At 40.7% G+C, this 18,541-nt stretch overlaps 1 protein-coding gene across 1 annotated transcript in view; it reads right to left on the minus strand.

Annotated features, from left to right (window-relative positions):
• Window positions 1–945: 945 nt before the first annotated feature.
• The window catches only part of SLC25A24 (solute carrier family 25 member 24), an 80,076-nt gene continuing 62,480 nt past the window's right edge, over window positions 946–18,541 (minus strand). The window contains exons 9-10 of the mRNA XM_089686623.1: window positions 15,004–15,154; window positions 946–9,716 (exon numbers count right to left, since the gene is read on the minus strand). Coding sequence (XP_089542749.1) covers window positions 9,541–9,716; window positions 15,004–15,154 — 327 coding nt within the window. The 3' untranslated portion in view covers window positions 946–9,540. The remainder of the gene's footprint in view (window positions 9,717–15,003; window positions 15,155–18,541) is intronic.

An 18,541-nucleotide genomic window follows, 5' to 3' on the forward strand; every position in this document is an offset into this window, starting at 1 on the left:
GTGTCAGTTAAGAGGGTTGAGACAAACCATTTCACACTGAAAGGGGGGCTCCCTGTTGTTTAAATCACGGTTGCTGTACCTGCTAAAAATATGTGTTAGATGGAGTTCAGCTTTAATTTGTTGATCAAGTCCATCTAATCTGCTGAAACAACCCCCTCCCCAGGCTGACAATGCTGATGTCTAAAGGTGTCTTCTCCATCCAGATTTGAGACACCAATAGACAGAATTGTGTTACTGCAATATATTCAATTTTTGTTTTTTAGGTTTAAAGTATAACTAAAGGCAAAACTTTTTTTTTAGTTTTGGATGAAGCTGAGAGGGATTAGAACCCCTGTCAGTTTTTATTGCTCTCTGTGCCCCCTTTGGGTAGATTCACCCTTTCTATTTGTCCTGTTTACCATTATCATTGAAAAAAAAAGAAAATCCCAAATTTTGGGTTGTCCCCAGAAAAGTAACAGAGGGGAAATATTCCAATGGGGACAATAGTTCTGGTGACCTGGGGATCCCCGAGGAATTTCATTTATTTGCTTGGATTTCATCTCACTTCCTGTTTGGCTATGGGACAGGAAGTGAAGGGAAATCTCCCAATGGGACACAGATGGCAAAAAATATAATGATATGGGTTGTAACACTTCCTTACTCTATCCAAATTGAAGAAAAAAAAGTTTTGCCTATTTGCTCTGCTTTAAGGTTTTATTAATGTCATTTGCGTCTTATATCTGCTTCGGTGTTCACCCTATCCCAGCCTCACACTGTACTGATGCATCAGCCTTTCTGGCCATAATTTCAGGCATTTGTTTTTGCACATATTTGCACGTATGCGCATTCATGCGCACAATACATTCTTATACATTAATATTTATGCTCCTATGCATAGATTAGCGTGCACCGGCACAAAGTACTGACCAAGAACGCATATTCTTTAATAATCATTCTTATTTCAGCTGAAAGTGAACAATGACATTTTTATTCATAAATTGACAATGTATTTTACATACCGTCGTCACAATAATTTTTATTGAAAGATACTGTATGAAAACAAAGTCTTTGGCGATTTATTACTGTAAACAAACCTGTAAACCAGACACACTGCATTAGAGCTCTCTCTTTTTAATGCGTTACACTCACACTTAGTGAAACATTTGGAAGTGGTTGGACTCATGTAAACTTCTTACAACAAAAACTCTGATGGCCAGATGTTTTGAGGTCTTTGCAAAGCATTTTCCGATTCCATGGCTTTTGGTATCAACTATCAAAGTGTCCTAATAGTAAAGTAATGAAAACATTTGAAAGGCCACACATTGAAAAAAATGATAAACCACTGCGTTAGGGTGATCTACACCCTTAAGGATTGCACTTACTTTCACTTTTCAGATCAGTTCTTCAGTATTGAACAATGATGGATGCAGCAAACGACAAAAGAAAGCATGCCGTCGTAGAATAGCCAATAAAATAGCAATAGAATAGCCAGCAGATCTGTTGATGGGCTCATATTAAGGACAAGTATAATTAAAACAGTGTGGTTTTAAGCTGGTCATACATGGATTGAAATTCAGAAGGTTAAGCAGAGATCATCCGAATTTCGATTCACGTATGGGCAGAGAGGTTGTACAGAAGTTGGTCTTTTTCCACTCAATCAGCGCTGCCAGCTATAGCCGGCAATGCTGATCGGTGTATTCTGTTGGCGGGGAAGTCTTACCGCTGGCAGAATACAATAGCTTGTATTCCCCCATCCACCTTCAATGTGTGGATGGGGGAATTGCATCAGTTTTTTCATTCAACACACTACAAAAAAAACAAAACTCTTCAATGTACAGGCTGTGTTAGTCCCAACAAGCACTTTTTCAATCAGTGTTCATAGGCTAAAGCAGGGGTATGCAATCTTGGCACTCCAGCTTTGCTGAAACTACTAATCTCATCATGACTGTGGCTGTCAATCATGCAGTGCCTCATGGGACTTCCACAACAGCTGGAGTGCAGAGGTTTCCTATCCCTGGACTAGAGTCAATCTGAGCATCAGAGTGGCAATTTTCTAATACGTGAACTGAACACTTTTACTGCAGGGTAGAGTTGGTCACTAGTAGAGCAGCATTAGCCTAATCTAGAATATATTGCCTGATCATGAGCCATGATGGCCATCTTTGAGAGGTCTGCATCCTCATTTAGGGTATGTTCACACCTGCTGATGCATTCCAATGTGTGTGGTCTGGCCAAGACCAGCACAGTGATGATGTACCAATCTTAGCGCATCAAACTGTTCCCTTTTTTTTTCTTTTTCATTGAGTGAGCTTGTTTGACAGAGCTGTCTATAAACTTTGCAGTCTGAGTTAAAAGCAAAGTATCATGGTATGTGTACAGCCTGGTCAGGCTATAATGTTAAAATTATGATAGGTAGCTGGGGGGCAGTAAAACTGCTGCTCAGAGCCCCGGGCACCTATGTAAAAAAGCCATAAATCTACAAATATCAGAGACTGGCACTAGATATTTGCTGGCACAATTTGTTTTTTTTTTATTCACCAAGGCCTTGCAACATGCACTGAAAAAAAACTTTGCATTTGGACCCTATACTTCATATTCACGAGACCCCACATTTTGATAGGATGGCCTTGTTCTACAAAGTATGGGGAGAGGAGTGTAACATATAAATATTCTCTGAGCACATTGGTTAGGTAAAAGGAATGTCTACCAACTTTCACAATGGCCTCCAATTGGTGGATGTGGAAGGAATCCCAAACTACTTCTAGGGTATTTCTGAAAGTGCACATTTATTGTAGCTGGAATAAAACTGGAGTGATTATTTTGGTGCATCAATTCTGGCCTCCTATACCTTTTTACACCCCCAAAAACTAAAATGATAAAGACCTTTTTTTCTGTTAATTTCATATTACAGGTAATAGAATATACTTGAAAATAATATCCAATAGATAAACCTCTTAAACACAGCCTTTCAATTCACCATAAACACTAATTCTTAACACAAGCCTGATCTCTAAAACTAACCCACAACCTGAAAGTCAAGGTATTAATAGAGACATAGGGGCTGCCAATGCCTTCCTACTGTAAAACCTTGTTTGCCTGGCTGTAATGTTGCTTTAGTACTTTAAAAGTCATTCACCCTGAGCAAGCATGCAGATCGCGAAAGTCAGAAGTTGTGATCTGCATTACAACAGAGGAAACAGGGTCCGTATGACAGCCAAGAAAAGAACATAAGCAAAATACCGCTGTTGCTTATAAAGCAGAGGGGTTACAAGAACTGGTTCTACCAGGTTCATTTTTGTTTGACATATTTTTCTTGAGTATTATCACTCTGACATTTCGGTCGGCATGCTTCACCTGCCCCCTGTGCCTTACCATCCATCAGGAAAATATTCCTGATTTCACGGAGATGGCAAATGGGTAACTATGAAGGGAAACGTACATATGTATTGCTTCTGTAAGATACTGACTGCTATGCCAAAACATCAACTAGTAAATATTTCATTACCTAGGGTGAGAATGTAATCACTTTGCCAGGTGAAATACTTAATTACTATTAGAAGGTAGTAATTATTATTCAACAGATCATAAACAATGGCTAAAAAAAGCAGGCATGGGAATGAGCCTCTACTGCTAGTACTAATATAATTTTTATAACTGTGGAAATTCAATAAGAATGAAGTTGTCTACAGAAGGAAATTTATTTATGTGTATTTTCTAACCCCAACCCAAAAATAATAGCAGCACATTCACCTTAGTGTGCACTAATATGTAAAAGACCCAAGGCAAAAGGCAACAGTTTCTGCAATACGGATGGAATACCATCCATTGTGACAACTAGCAGATCAATAAAACTAGTTATACTTTTTTAGTGTGCCCCTGTAATGTCTCCATATCCCCAGCCCAGTAGCACATTCTACCTAAAAATGTATGCCCCATTGCCCTTCTCAGTAGTACCATAAAAAAAACCACTGCTCCTCTGAGAACTTGAGCTTGGCACCATGGTGTCCCTGAAAAAGGGGATACTGAGCAGTGTCATATCATTCCCTCATCCACAACTCTTCCATTTATGTGCATATACCACTGTCTTCATTCTTTTCCAAGCTGCACAATGACAAAGCCTATTGTTTCTCAAGGACAAGAAAGTAAGGGAAATATCAGCTATGGGACAAAGACAGCAAAAAAAATTGTTGGATTTGATCTGAACCTACACAATCCTAAAATGTTTGAATTAGATTACTTTAACACAATTCTTTAATCATAGAACAGTGAAAGCAGAATCTACCTTTTCTAGGAACAAGTGATGTTATGAAGGCATAAATCTGGGGTTGATTTACAAAATATGGAAGAAAAAAAAAATATGTGCTTGTATACTATGGGAGAGATTTAATAAAACTGGAGCACTCAAAATGCAGTGCAGCTATGCATGGTAGCCCGTTGCCTTTTAAACTGAATTAAAGTGATCATAAAGCCTTAAGGTTTTTCACCTTAATGCATAGAATGCATTGAGGTGAAAAACCTTAAGGCTTTAGGACCACTTTAATTAAATGGTCCTAAAAGCCTTCTGTGTTGCAGGATCCCTTCCAGTCCCCCCCTTATATCTGAGCCCGATCTGATCCAGCAATGTGCACGAGAGCAGCGGCTCCTTCCGCTGTCTCCCTCCTGCCTAGGCAGATTGATAGCAGTGGGACACACACAGGGCAGCTCGGGAGTGACCCTGCATGGGTGCCCCATGGAAAGAGGCTTCCCACGGGGGCATCCGCCGAAGAGGAGGATCCAGGAGCACCGGTGAGGGACCCAAGAAGAGGAGGATCTGGGCTGCTCTGTGCAATAACATTGCACAGAGCTGGTAAGTATACCATATTTGTTATTTTAGTAAAAAAAAAAGTTAATGTCACTTTAAGATTTGGCAAAAAAAACCTGGAAGCCGATTGGTTTCTAAGCTGCACCAGATTTTGTACGCACCAGATTTTGTAGTAAAAAAAAAAAATCCCAAGTGTCAGTTGAGAAGCAAAGATTAACTTTTCCCAACATAAAGCTGCACTGAGGTGAGTTGCCATGAGTTGTGCAACAATACAGACATTCTGCATTTTTATTCCATGTACAACACCTCACTTTAGAGATTGTTGCAATGTGCTTCAATGCAGAGGCTTAGATAACGTGACATATTGTGGATAAAAAAGAAAAGAAGAAAGGAAACCGTGTGATGTGTTATAACAAAACATCATACTGCGCCTGTACTACATGCACCAGAGCATTTGCGTTTTAGTGTGCAGGCTAATGTACATGAGCCTTAAAGAATGACGTGAAGAATCAAAGGATGACAATAGTCATGTTGCTTTCTCATAATAAATATCCCAGCTCAAAAAGCAAAAACAGTCTAGCCAAAACTATTTTTTTTTTTTCATTTTAGAGAGTATGGAGGGTTAGAACTACATCAGGTTTTTACTGGGTCCCTGCTAGAGGGATTCACCCTTCCCATTTGTCCAGGTGACTACTGGGAGGGGAATGTTCCAATGGAGACGTTTTCTGCCTTTGACAACTGTTAATTGAGGGTGTGCCCAGGAATGGTTCACCACCTTGGTCTGGTTTATGTACTTTGGGTACCCTGAACTGTGCCTGGGACCACCTGAAGAGATAGTCTTTGGCATGGTTCACTTGTAGTCCAGTATGATTCGCCTTAGTATGAGTGTAAACTGTGTCTGAGTACGGAACTCACCATAGATCACTGAGCATGGAAGCAGAGATCACTGTGGTCCGGTTAGCAGAGGTGATGTTGTAAGTGTGCTCTGGAACACTTCTTTACAGCCCAGTGTGTGTGCAAACCAACAGGAGGAATGGGGAAGGTGAACAATTGAACTTCATAGTTTGGTTCAGCCTTGTCCAGTGTGAGTAGACCCTTAAATAACACCTTTCACTTTCTTTCTTTTGAGGCTATAAGACAGAAAGTAAATAGAACTCTCTCGAAAGGCACAAAGATGGCAAAAACTAAAATTATAGGAGTTATGACTTTTTTCTGCTTTTCCCAAGTTTTCGATTTAGGACCAGTTCACACCAGATGCAGTCCAGTACATTTTTTTCTGCATCAAAAGCGCGTGGACAGTAGTTTATATGGGTTACAATGGCTTAGTTCACACTAGTGCAGTTCATTCCAGTGCATTTCAGTAAAGTACAGAAAAAGTAGAACATGAAACATTTTTTTCTGCACAGAACTGTACTAGAATTAGGCAAAATGCATCAGAAATGCACCGGAATGTACCTAAACACATCAAAAAAATGCATCGTAATGCATATGTCCCTAATTAGGATGAAGAAAAAAAAGATAGAAAATGCATCAAAAATGCACTGGAACGCATCAAAAATGAATGTCCAGATCATCTACACATCTAGAAAACATCAGGACTGCATTTCTGTGCTGTGGACAGGCCCTTTGATATACTTCAATGGCTGTGCACATGACCATTATCCAATGTTTAAACACAGCTAGAAGAAATTCCTCTTGTGATATTTTTCCTTGTAAAACAATATTTATACATTTATAACATTTGCACTTCTCATAGAGCACTTTTTAAAATTCTAGATATCCTCTGGACATTAGGAACTCTTTGGTATTGGGTACCGAATGTTGCATTTCTAGTACTAAACAGACTGCACATAAAACAATTCAACATGATAAAAAGATCAGAAAAATACCAAAATTACAAAAGTGACTATAAAAAAGAAAGAAAAAAAAAAGTATAAAAAATAATCCCCCCCAAAAAAACCCACAAAGCTTGTTTATACTCATGATTTTGCATAGTATTAGACAACTGTATTTCATAAAAAAAGTGCGAAGATAATGGGTATGTGGTACCTCTCAACCATTCAGAAATGATTCTCAGTCTGATGATACAGAATTGCTGGGTGGCGATACTGGCTTTGTTGCCAAGGTCATACTGCTCATCAACAGTTTTTGCAGAAACCAATGAAGCAAAGCCTGAAGCAAGATGGGATATTGATTTTTTACACCCCTCATCTTAAAATAAAGCTCTGCTTTTGCTAAAGAGAATATGACATAATTATTACTCAAGCTTATTTTTTTGTAATGATAATAGAATAGTTTCCTATAAAATTAGCCCAAAATTTTTAATATGGTTGCTGGGCCATCATGTACACTGTGTACAGGACAGACTTCAAAGTCTCACTTCCTATCTGTGTAATAGGCTCATTACTTTTCCTAGAAGCCTACATGGAACTTGAAGTAAAGTTTCAGGTACCTTCTGACACCAGTGAAATACTTTAAAAAATGTACACCTATAAAGAGAAACAGAAGCTGCACAATTTCATATTCCAGCACCAAGAAGCACACCTTACCAATTAGCAGTCAGTTGGATAGAAGTGCTGGCAAGGCAAAAAGAAATATAACTAAATGTATCTAAACCCATGTGATATGTTGCACCTGACCGGTCCTTAGATATGGAGGTTGCATTAGTTTTCCTTTTTTTCAGGCTATTTTGCTTTATTTTCACCTGGTGATCTGGCCAGTAAGTCTAATTTTTAAATTTCCTTTCAAGTGTAACTAAAGGCACAAATACTTACGTCTGTTCCAGCAGTCTGGTGCCTGCGAGATCCCTTGCTGGTGCCAGCATCTTGTCCCTGACTTCTTCTGGGTGCCAATCTTCAGCCATCTTGATTGGCTGGTGCGGGAGTGATGTCATCCCACAACACAGCATGCACAGCACAGTGTACACTCTACAGGGGATTGCGAACAGGCAGGTAAGAGTATTTTATTGCAGAAGAGACATTGCATGTCTCTTCTGCAAAAAAAAAGAAGCCTGCTTGTTTGCAATTAATCACTTTTTGCCTTTAGTTCCACACCAAGCTATCCAGCAAAAGTGGCAGTTAGAGGGTCAAGACAAACCATTTAACACTCACAAGAGTGCTTGCAATGGTCAAGTACAACTTTTATCCCAAAAAGGTAAAAAAAAAAAAAAATCACCACTCCCGATGCTTTTATCATCACCTGCTCTTCCTTTTGGGTTTGCACTTTCCAGCTGTTTGAATGGCTGGGCCACGATGATGCCTCTCCAGCACATGCACACCGGAGTCATGATTGCAGCTCAACACGCTCTGCACTGACAGCACACCAAGTGTGCCCTGAAGGCAGAGTGCACAGCACATGCGCTGGTGATGTCACCAGCAGAAGAATTTCTCCTAAACGAAACAGGATTAGGAGATTTTCACTATACTTACAGGTAAGTTTATTATAGGCTGAAATGTAGGTACAGGTCAAAAAAATTACTTGCATTAACTTAACTTTAATTTGTTAAATTAATTACCTAAATTACTTAACTTTAAAAAAAAAAAAAGAAAAGCCTGCTTGTTTGCTATCTAGCAAAAGTGGCAGTTAGAGAGTTAAGAAACAATTTAACACTAACAAGAGTGCTTGCAATGGTCAGGTACAACTTTTATCCCAAAAAGGTATAAAAAAAAAAAAAAAGTTGCCATGGTTGCTTAAAGCAGTAGTAAACTCTGAAGAAAAAAACCCCCAGTTTGTGCTTGTGATGTCACTAGCAGAAGCAACTGTGAACTTCTCCTAAATGGCGCGTGATTAGGAGATTTTCACTATACTTACAGGTAAGTTCATTATAGGCGCAAGTGTAGGTACAAGTCAAAAAAATGTACTTACATTAACTTAACTTTAATTTGTTAAATTAATTACTTAACTTTGAATTGTTAGTCAAGTCTATCTAAGGCTTGGTTCACACTGGCCCTCATGCTGCATCAAAGTAGAGCAGGAACCTTTCAAAGTTGCTGCGACTTTAAGTTGCATAGATCAGACCGGGTGCCATTGACAGCAATGGGCTGCAACTTGTCATGCGACATTATGTGTCCAAAGTAACATGACAAGTCACACAAGTGTGTATGGAGCCTTAATCTGCTAGTCTAACACTACCCTCTCCCCAGATTGACAATGCTGCTGTTCAGGTGTGTCGCCATTGCTCCTCCATCCAGAGTGGAGCCACCCTATGACAGGAAGTGTGTTACTGGCAGGATCACTGAAGGTGAAAATAAAGAGGTGACAATGCTCACTTGCTGTGCTGTATCTATGGAAAAGCATCATTGTCACCCTAAGACTGTGTTAGAACTACAGAATACATCCCGCTCTTTATAACATAGGAGATGTTCTGTAGCTCACAGAAAGAACTGGCCAGGGCTGATAAGCAAGCTCACTAGGAACAACAGGTTATTTTTTTTGCACTTATCGGTCAGACAGAACAATACACTTCCAATGGTAAATAACAGACCAAAAGAGAAAAAAACAAGATAAGTTCATTGTTAGGGTTTACATACACTTTAAGAAGAATATATTCTTTTCTACTAGAAGGTATTTTTTTTTCTTAAGTGGAGTGCCACTTTAATATTTTACATTTTGGCAATGTTCTGTTAGCCGTGGAGACTTTCACTATGGTCTGCAGCGACACAATCAATACCCACTGCACACTGCTCAGCTCTCAGAATAACACACAGACAAATATGAACACAATGGATTTCCTGAGTGTGAAAGCTGGAGGTTCCCCACTTCTAGATCCCAAGCTGCAGCTTCATCTTCTCATACACCACATAGCTGATACTGACAGCTGGGAGTACTTTCAGGAAGTTTGGAGCGATTCCTCTGTACAGGCCTGAAAATCCTTCCTTAGCTATAATCTTGCGGATGAGGCCTCCCATGTTAAGTTGAGGTGCGCCTTCTATTGATGCTGCAAAATATGGAAGGAAACTCTTTAAAAAAAGCAATGAAAAATACAAAAATCACTCTTATGGTTGCCTATGTAAAGGGAGTCATGTTTCTCACCTTAGAAGGTTTTACTTCAGTGATTTGACACCAATTCTCAGTCATAAAGTGATTGATTTATGATAACCAGAGCTGCATGTCCCACACCTTTTCACACCTGACTCATGTTTTTGGGACAATAAATAACTGTCTTGTCAGCTTATGACACCAAGTACACTGCTCAAAAAAATTAAAGGAACACTTTGAAAACACATCAGATCTCAATGGGGAAAAATATTATGCTGGATATCTATACTGATATGGACTGAGCAACGTGTTAGAAATGTAAGGATTACCTATCGTTTGATGGAAATTAAAATTATCAACCTACAGAGGACTGAATTCAAAGACACCCCAAAAATCACAGTGAAAAAATGATGCAGAAAGCTAGTCCATTTTGCTGAAATTTCAATGCAGCAAGTCAAAATGGTACTCAGTAGTTTGTATGGCCCCAACGTGCTTGTATGATTGCCTGACAATGTCGGTGCATGCTCCTAATGAGACGACGGATGGTGTCCTCGGGTATTTCCTCCCAGATCTGGACCAGGATATCACTGAGCTCCTGGACAGTCTGAGATGCAACCTGGCATTGTTGGATGGACCAAAACATGATATGCCAGAGGTGTTCTATTGGATTTAGGTCAGGCGAGCGTGGGGGCCATTCAATGGTATCAATTCCTTCATCCTCCAGGAACTGCCTGCATACTCTCACCACATGAGGTTGGGCATTGTCGTTCACAGGAGGAACCCAGGACCCACTGCACCAGCGTAGGGTCTGACAATGGGTCCACAGAATTCATCCCGATACCTAATGGCAGTCAGGGTGCCATTGTCTAGTCTGTAGAGGTCTGTGCATCCCTCCATGGATATGCCTTCCCAGACCATCACTGATCCACCACCAAAACAGTCATGCTGAATGATGTTACAGGCAGCATAACATTCCTGGTCCTGCTGATGTATTAAGGACCTTCTACGGCCCTGTCCAGCTCTCCTAGAGTAACTGTCTCCTGGAATCTCCTCCATACTCTTGAGACTGTGCTGGGAGACACAGCAAACCTTCTGGTAATGGCACATATGGATGTGCCATCCTGGAGGAGTTTGACTACCTGTGCAACCTCTGTAGGGTCCAGGTATCGCCTCATGCTACCAGTAGTGACACGGACCCTAGCCAAATACAAAACTAGTGAAAAACAGTCAGAAAAGATGAGTAGGGAAAAAAATGTCAGTGGTCTCCACTTGTAAAACCATTCCTGCTTTGGGAGTCTTCTCATTGTTGCCCATCTAGTGCACCTGTTGTTAATTTCATTAACACCAAAGCAGCTGAAACTGATTAACAACCCCCTCTGCTACTTAACGGACCAGATCAATATCCCAGGAGTTTATTTGGCTTGATGCTATACTCCATTTAAAAAGTGTTCCTTTAATTTTTTCTGAGCAGTGTATTTGAATTGAGGTGACCACTGTAGGTACTCATATGAACTGGGAAATCAATTTGGATAAATGGTGAAATATGCTCCACATTAAAATACAAGTTCAGCTGAACTGTTATTCAGGCAAAACATAATAAATGAAACAAGTAGCCTAATTTTAAAAAAAATGGCTCCCTCCACACAGAGACAGTGCAGAACAAGGCAGTGTAAATAGTGAGTACTGAGGGAAAGACAGCTGAATCAGCTGCAGGGATACCATAGGCAATACAGTGAACCAGTCCTTTGCCCTGCCTGCCTTTTCTTGGGTGCAATTTCCAGAGTCCAGTTGCTCTTCAATGTCTCAAAATGCATGATGTGTCTTTAAACAGGCTAAATCTATCATGTGTACAAGATTTTGTGGGATCATTTTTTTTTAAAAAGATTTATTTCTATAGCATGATGAAACCAGCAATTTCTCCACATTGATTTATAAATCTGTAAAATTCTGCAGAGCAATTTCAAGAACCCAATTGCTAAAAATGTTAATTATCATGACAAATCACAAATTCAGTATAACTTATAATAGAGTTGTCAGAGTGCAGAGAAGTGGCGAGAGTGAGACTTGTATCTGATTTGTAGTCCCCATGGTAATGTCAATTTACTCAAATGTTCACTGTTCACTGCCAGCTTCTGACGTTACTGCATTATATTTGGCCAAAATGCTTACAACTGTTGAAGCATTGCAGAGCATAAACTTTTCATAAAACTGGTATACACAATATAAAATTCAGTCACTCCTTATCTGCTTTGCACAAATTCATCTGGATTTAACTAGGTCTTGGAGCAAGCAGTACACATACCATGCTTCTGAGATCTATCAAAGAACGTCACTGGTTGCTGACCAGCTGTAAATATACTGTGCATATCAGCAGAACAAGGGGCTCAAAGGCTGAAAAGTGTTTTTTTTTTTTTTTTTTTAAACTTACAGTGATTCTATAGGTTGAATTTTTTTTCTATTTTAAATAGCAAATATGTTATACTTACCTGCACTGTGCAATGGTTTTGGGTCCCCTGCTAGCGGTCCTGGCTCCTCCCCCCTGCTGAGTGCCGCCAATAGCAAGCCTATTGCTATAGGGGCACGCAAACAGGCTTACTTTCGTGAATGGACATTGTCCATTCATACACAGAGCAAGGCTCGGCCCCTCCCCCGAAACTCCCCTGAAACTCTCTCCTCATTGGCTCACTGGCTGTGATTGACAGCAGCAGGTGCCAATTGCTCCCACTGCTGTGTGAGCCAATGAGGAGAGACCCGGCTCTCATGCACATTGCTGGATAGAGATGGGGCTCAGGTAAATATAAGAGGGGCTGAGGGGGGAGTTGCATCCAGATTGATTTTACCTTAATGCATAGACTACATTAAGGTAAAAACTCTTCTGCCTTTAGAACCACTTTAACTAGTTATGATTTGATAAAGCAATGGTTTTATATTATATATACACACAATAGACATTCATACATGACTTTAAAGAAAAACTACTGCAATGGATTGGGAGAGCTGCATCCCTAGATAAGGTATAGGTTGGTGGTAATCTGATTTACTCTTATCTTAATGTAGAGATCTTCCACCCTTTCTGAGCTCTGCATTGCAGCAAGCTGGTTGTCAGGGAAATACCCATAAAATTATTTGGAACCCAGAACTAATTCTGGATGGCTGCAAAGTAAAGCACTGGAAGGGAAAGCATGACAGATTGGCAACATGAAAGACACAATTCTCTTGACTGGGAGCATGAAGCTTAAGTGAAATGGAGATTGTTACATTTGCTATCGAGGGATGTAGTCTGCCCACTCCATTCCCAGAGTTCTTCAAAGCTAAACTCAAGGTAGATATCAAACTCCAATTAAGACAGGTATATGTTAATAAAACAATTTTAACTGCAAATGAGATATACACTATATTGCCAAAAGTATTGGGACGCCTGCCTTTACACGCACATGAACTTTAATGGCATCTCAGTCTTAGTCCGTAGGGTCCAATATTGAATTGGCCCACCCTTTGCAGCTATAACAGCTTCAACTCTTCTGGGAAGGCTGTCCACAAGGTTTAGGAGTGTGTCTATGGGAATGTTTGACCATTCTTCCAGAAGTGCATTTGTGAGGTCAGGCACTGGTGTGTAACCAGAAGGCCTGGCTTCACATTCTCTGCTCTAATTCATCCCAAACATGTTCTATTGGGTTGCAGTCATCAAGTTCCTCCACCCCAACTCGCTCGTCTATGTCTTTATGGACCTTGCTTTGTGCACTGGTGTGCAGTCATGTTAGAACAGGAAGGGGCCATCCCCAAACTATCCCCAAGTTGGGAGCATGACATTGTCCAAAATGTCTTGGTATGCTGATGCCTTAAGAGTTCCCTTCACTGGAACTAAGGGGGGGGGCAAGCCCAACCCCTGAAAAACAACCCCACATCATAATCCCCCCGCCACCTAATTTTACACTTGGCACAATGCATTTAGGCAAGTTCTGTTTTCCTGGCAACTGCCATACCAAGACACGTCCACCGGATTGCCAGATTTGTCACTCCAGAGAACAAGTCTCCACTGCTCTAGAGTCCAGTGGCGGCGTGCTTTACACCATTGCATCTGACGCTTTGCATTTCACTTGGTGATGTAAGGCTTGGATGCAGCATGGAAACCCATTCCATGAAGTTCTCTATGCTCTGTTGTGCTAATCAGAAGGCCACACAAAGTTAGGAGGTCTTTAGCTATTGACTCTGCAGACAGTTGGTGACTTCTGCGCACTGTGCGCTTCAGCATGCGCACACCCCACTCTGTCCTTTTACATGGCTTACCACTTCATGGCTGAGTTGCTGTTGTTCCCAGGTGCTTCCACTTTGTTATAATACCACTAACAGTTGACCGTGCTACTAAATATTCCACAGTCAACAGTTAGTGGTATTATAACAAAGTGGAGTTCAACTTTAGAACAATATTCTATTGATGACCACAGCATTTTGAAGAATCATAAAACTGACAGTTCTGTTACATGTATCATGAACTGACCACACAAGGTATTAGGGCAATAAATAGTATGCAGGTAAGGGAAGACAGCTAAACACACTGTAATTTCTTTACTAAAGTTGGTTCACTCAGAATCTGATGCAGCTGTGCATGGCAGCCAATCAGCTTCTAACCTCAGCTTCTTCAATTAAGCTTTAGCAATAAAACCTGGAAGCTGATTGGTTTCTATGCAAAAGTGCACGAGATTCTGCGTGAACCAGCTTTAGTAAATAAACCCCACTGTATTAATGCTTTCATAGGTCAGGAATTATATTATTTTATCATATATCATAAAATAAGACATGTAATATATGTTTTTGCCAAAGCGCTTTATTTTCCCAAAAGTCGCTAAAACCTTCTTTCTGCTGTTTCTTTTGCTAATAAGTTAATCATGGTGTGCAGCAATACAGATAGTTGCCAGGGACACTATTCAATTTGGCTGAACATCAGGATGATCAAATCAATCAGATCTGCTCATCTGGCATCCAGATCACAGGCAGTTCAATGAGTGTTTGTGCTAATGGATGCTGTGCTTACACATACACACACTCTGCATGAATACTACAAGCCAAATCTGTGCACCCATGCCATGATTCACGCTCATTTCACAGGCACACACAATATGCCAAAGTCCATCTACCCTTGGAAGAAAGAATAGGAACTCTACACAAATAAAAAATAAAAATGGGGAACATTTACTAAGATCCCTTATTTTGGTAAAAATTACAATGCAAATAAACTATTTTTTTACCTTGAGCTTGCATTCTTGTCCTGATGAGAGCTAATGGATAACTGGCCAGTTGGCCACAGGTACTGGAAACGGTGCCACAGCCGAGCAGGACCAGCACCCCCGGGTTGGCAGAATCTGTAGCATATTTTTGCAGCCAAGCATTCTTGAGCGTCTGCATGAGGCAAATGGGGGAAGACAAGTTATTTCTGGTTGAAGCCAACAAGGTCAGAAGAAAAAGATATTGTGAAATACTGTATATCTTCAGATACAATGCAGATCAGGGACTCTCTGTCCTTCATTTGTATCCCAAGGAAACCAGAAAAGCAAAAGGGATTTAAAAAATATCTAATGTCACCACTAAGAGAACCTGTCGCCACAAAAAAAAAACCCACCTCTCCTGCACATACTTACCATCATGATACCCTCTGCACCCTTTTGAAAGATAGTGCTGCCACCCTGGGCAGATATTTGCCACTCAAACAATATAAGTGCCAGCAGACTGAGAGGGATCATCACAGGGGTTTTTAGGGCTACACTCACACTGGCGATCTAGACTGGTACAAATTGTAGTGGCAGGAATCAGATTCCTGCTGTGGCCGCTGGCCCCATTCTCTATAATGACAGGTCACTGGTGGCCAACCAGTCCAAATCATCAGTGTGAATGTAGCCTAACTCCGCAGTTGACCCTTTACACTTACCCATACAAACAAACAATGTAACAACATGTAACGATTTTGACCTTAAGAAATGTCAGTGACACTCATTGTCATGTCAGTGAAGATGGTGGGAGTATACAAATATGAAAGTGTTCTTCAAAAGATTAAGGATTCTTTAAAACCTTATATAGAGCATTTAGAGCACGGGTGTTAAACAGGTGGCCCTCCAGCTGTTGCCAAACTACAAGTCCCATGAAGCATTGCAAGATTGACAGTTACAAAACATGACTCCCAAAGGCAGAGGTATGATGGAACTTGTAGTTTTGCAACAGCTGGAGGGCTGCCAGTTTGACACCCCTAATTTAGAGAATCAGCCTAATGAATTTTAAAAACCATTTTAAGGGCCAGTTTATACCAGGATTTGCATAGGAACGAGCTCAGTGCTCCTGTTTGATTCACATGGAGTTCAGTGCAGTGCAAATTGAACGCATTCATTTTGAATGGGCTGAATCGCACCGGATTGCAGCAAAAGTAGTGCATGCACGACTTCAAAAAACGCAGAACAACAGGATCTTATGGTACTTCTGTACCATACAAACTGATGCAGGCAGACGCATTGCGTTTGCAACCTGAGTTTGGGTTGTCATTAACATTGACACCCAGTGCAGATCACAACTGTAGTGCATTCGGAGCGTGGTGCGGGAAGCGCACATTTCACACGGGTTTGCAGCACCACATTTTGGTGTGAACTTGCCCTAAAGAAATAAAAACAGTGCAAAAAAATATGTACAAGAAAAGATATGACAAAATAAACACCAACAGTAAAAAAAAACTGGAGTAAAAAATGGGAGACTATGGTTTTCTAAATTTGGTAGAAAAAATAAAAAAAATATGGCTTCCTTGTATGGGAGTGTTTTGTATATAGCTAGCATGCAAAACTCCAAGACAAATGTCACTTCCTGCTCAGCTATTCCTGCTACATTTCTTACAATGTATGCGACTGATCAGGGGATGATTTTTTTTTCAGGAAAAGTGATATATGATGAAGTTTCAGTTCACACTATTACAGTGTGGGAAACCGCATGTGATTCAGACAGGAATCGCACCGCATTCCTGTTCAAATCATGTGATTCTTTGCAGTGCGATATGAGCCATATTGTAAGGCTCAAATCACACCGCAAATCGCACCGCACCAAAAGTGCAGGCATCTCTCTTTTCTGGAATCAGTTTGCATGGGTGTAAACACCCATATAATCCAATTCAGCCAATCGCACTGCATTTTGCAAACTGTTTTTGGGGTATAGTTAACTTAACAGACACCTGCAGTAGTTCCCATGAACAGAGTGCAATTGTGATGCGGTGTGGGAAATGCACACAATTTGCTGGGAATCCTGCACTGCATCAGTGTGAACAAGCACAATTGATATCAATGCTTAATTGTTTTAAGCACTTTCAACAACTGATCTAAATTGGAAGATCGGTCAAAATCTAAAAGAATGCTAAACCTGCTCTCACCTCCATTCTAAACCTATTCTATCTAACCTTGTAAAGAAAAGATCTGTATACTTACCTATTCTGAAGCTGCTCTAGACCAATCTCCTGATCATCTGACCATGGCGGCTTCACCGTAGAGGAGGGACAGCTGACAACGGGTGCCCCATAGTAAGCCTATGGATGACGTCATCCCCCAGGCATTTTCAGCCGCTGTTGGCGATCTCTCCTCTACACAAAAGCCGCTGCCAGAGAGATAATGTGACTGGGCCGGAGAGATCATGTGACTGGGCCGGAGCTGCTTCACAGAAGGGAAGTATACACATGTTAAAAAAACCTCAGCGCTATACAATTCCTACAAAATAAATTGTGCAGCTAGCATATAATGTGTTCCCACATGTAAACCGTAAATCAATATAGAAAATGCAGCACAGCAATATAAAAGCAAAATGGTGCTCATAATACAAACATTGTGGACAAGACTTGTGTGTGTGACAGAAAATATATGCTGTGTGGGTTTCCTCCGGGTACACCGGATTCCTCCTACACTCCAAAGACATGCTGGTAGGTGCCTGTCCAAAATTGGCCCTAGTATGTACTGTATATGAATGCGAGTTAGGGACCTTAGATTGTACACCCCTTGAGGATTAGGGACTAATGTGAATGTACAATATATATACACATATATATATATATATATATATATATATATATATATATATATATATATATATATATATTTGAGCATTTTAATAATGTCAGTTTTAATTGGCAATATTACACTAAAAGGAGTATTTTTTCCTATGTCTGTGGAGCGTTCTGGAGAGTTTAAAGTGCTGACAGTGGTGAAGATCTATGTACCAGTATACCCTCTTGGGTTAAAGGAAAAAGCGTAGTTTGACCTGTCACTACGGGTCAAACTTGGAGGTGAGTGCAATAGTGGGCTAGAGGTGGATGTACACCAACCCACGGTTCACATATATGTGGCCATGCGGGCTGCGTTTTGTATGGGCACGAGAGCCCATTCATTTGAATGGACTCCTGTGCCCATTACACGCAGGGAAGAAGTCCCTGCACTTCTTTGGAAAACGCAGCCCACACAGGAACCTCTGTTCCCAGTACGGTAGCATTTTCCAGTGCAGGCGGCGTGCCATTAAAACGAATGGCACCCACCCGCGGGTCCGCATTTCTTTGTGCGGGTGGTGCGGCTGCGCAGATTTTCATGCGGATCCACAGTGGCACCACCCGCACAGATGTGAACCTACAGTAAAGTGTGACACAGGAGCACCACACATGTGTATGCAGTAGTGTGATTACACTGATTCACCCGGAGTATAGCGCATTTAAAAGGGACGGTTCAGCATTTGCTTGGAGATTTTTGTTGCTTATGTATTTGGAGCACAATATATAGC

This window comes from Staurois parvus, unplaced genomic scaffold (genome assembly GCF_062004578.1).
Source record: "Staurois parvus isolate SC_StPar_1 unplaced genomic scaffold, SC_StPar_1.0 ptg000402l, whole genome shotgun sequence".
Taxonomy (NCBI): domain Eukaryota; kingdom Metazoa; phylum Chordata; class Amphibia; order Anura; family Ranidae; genus Staurois; species Staurois parvus.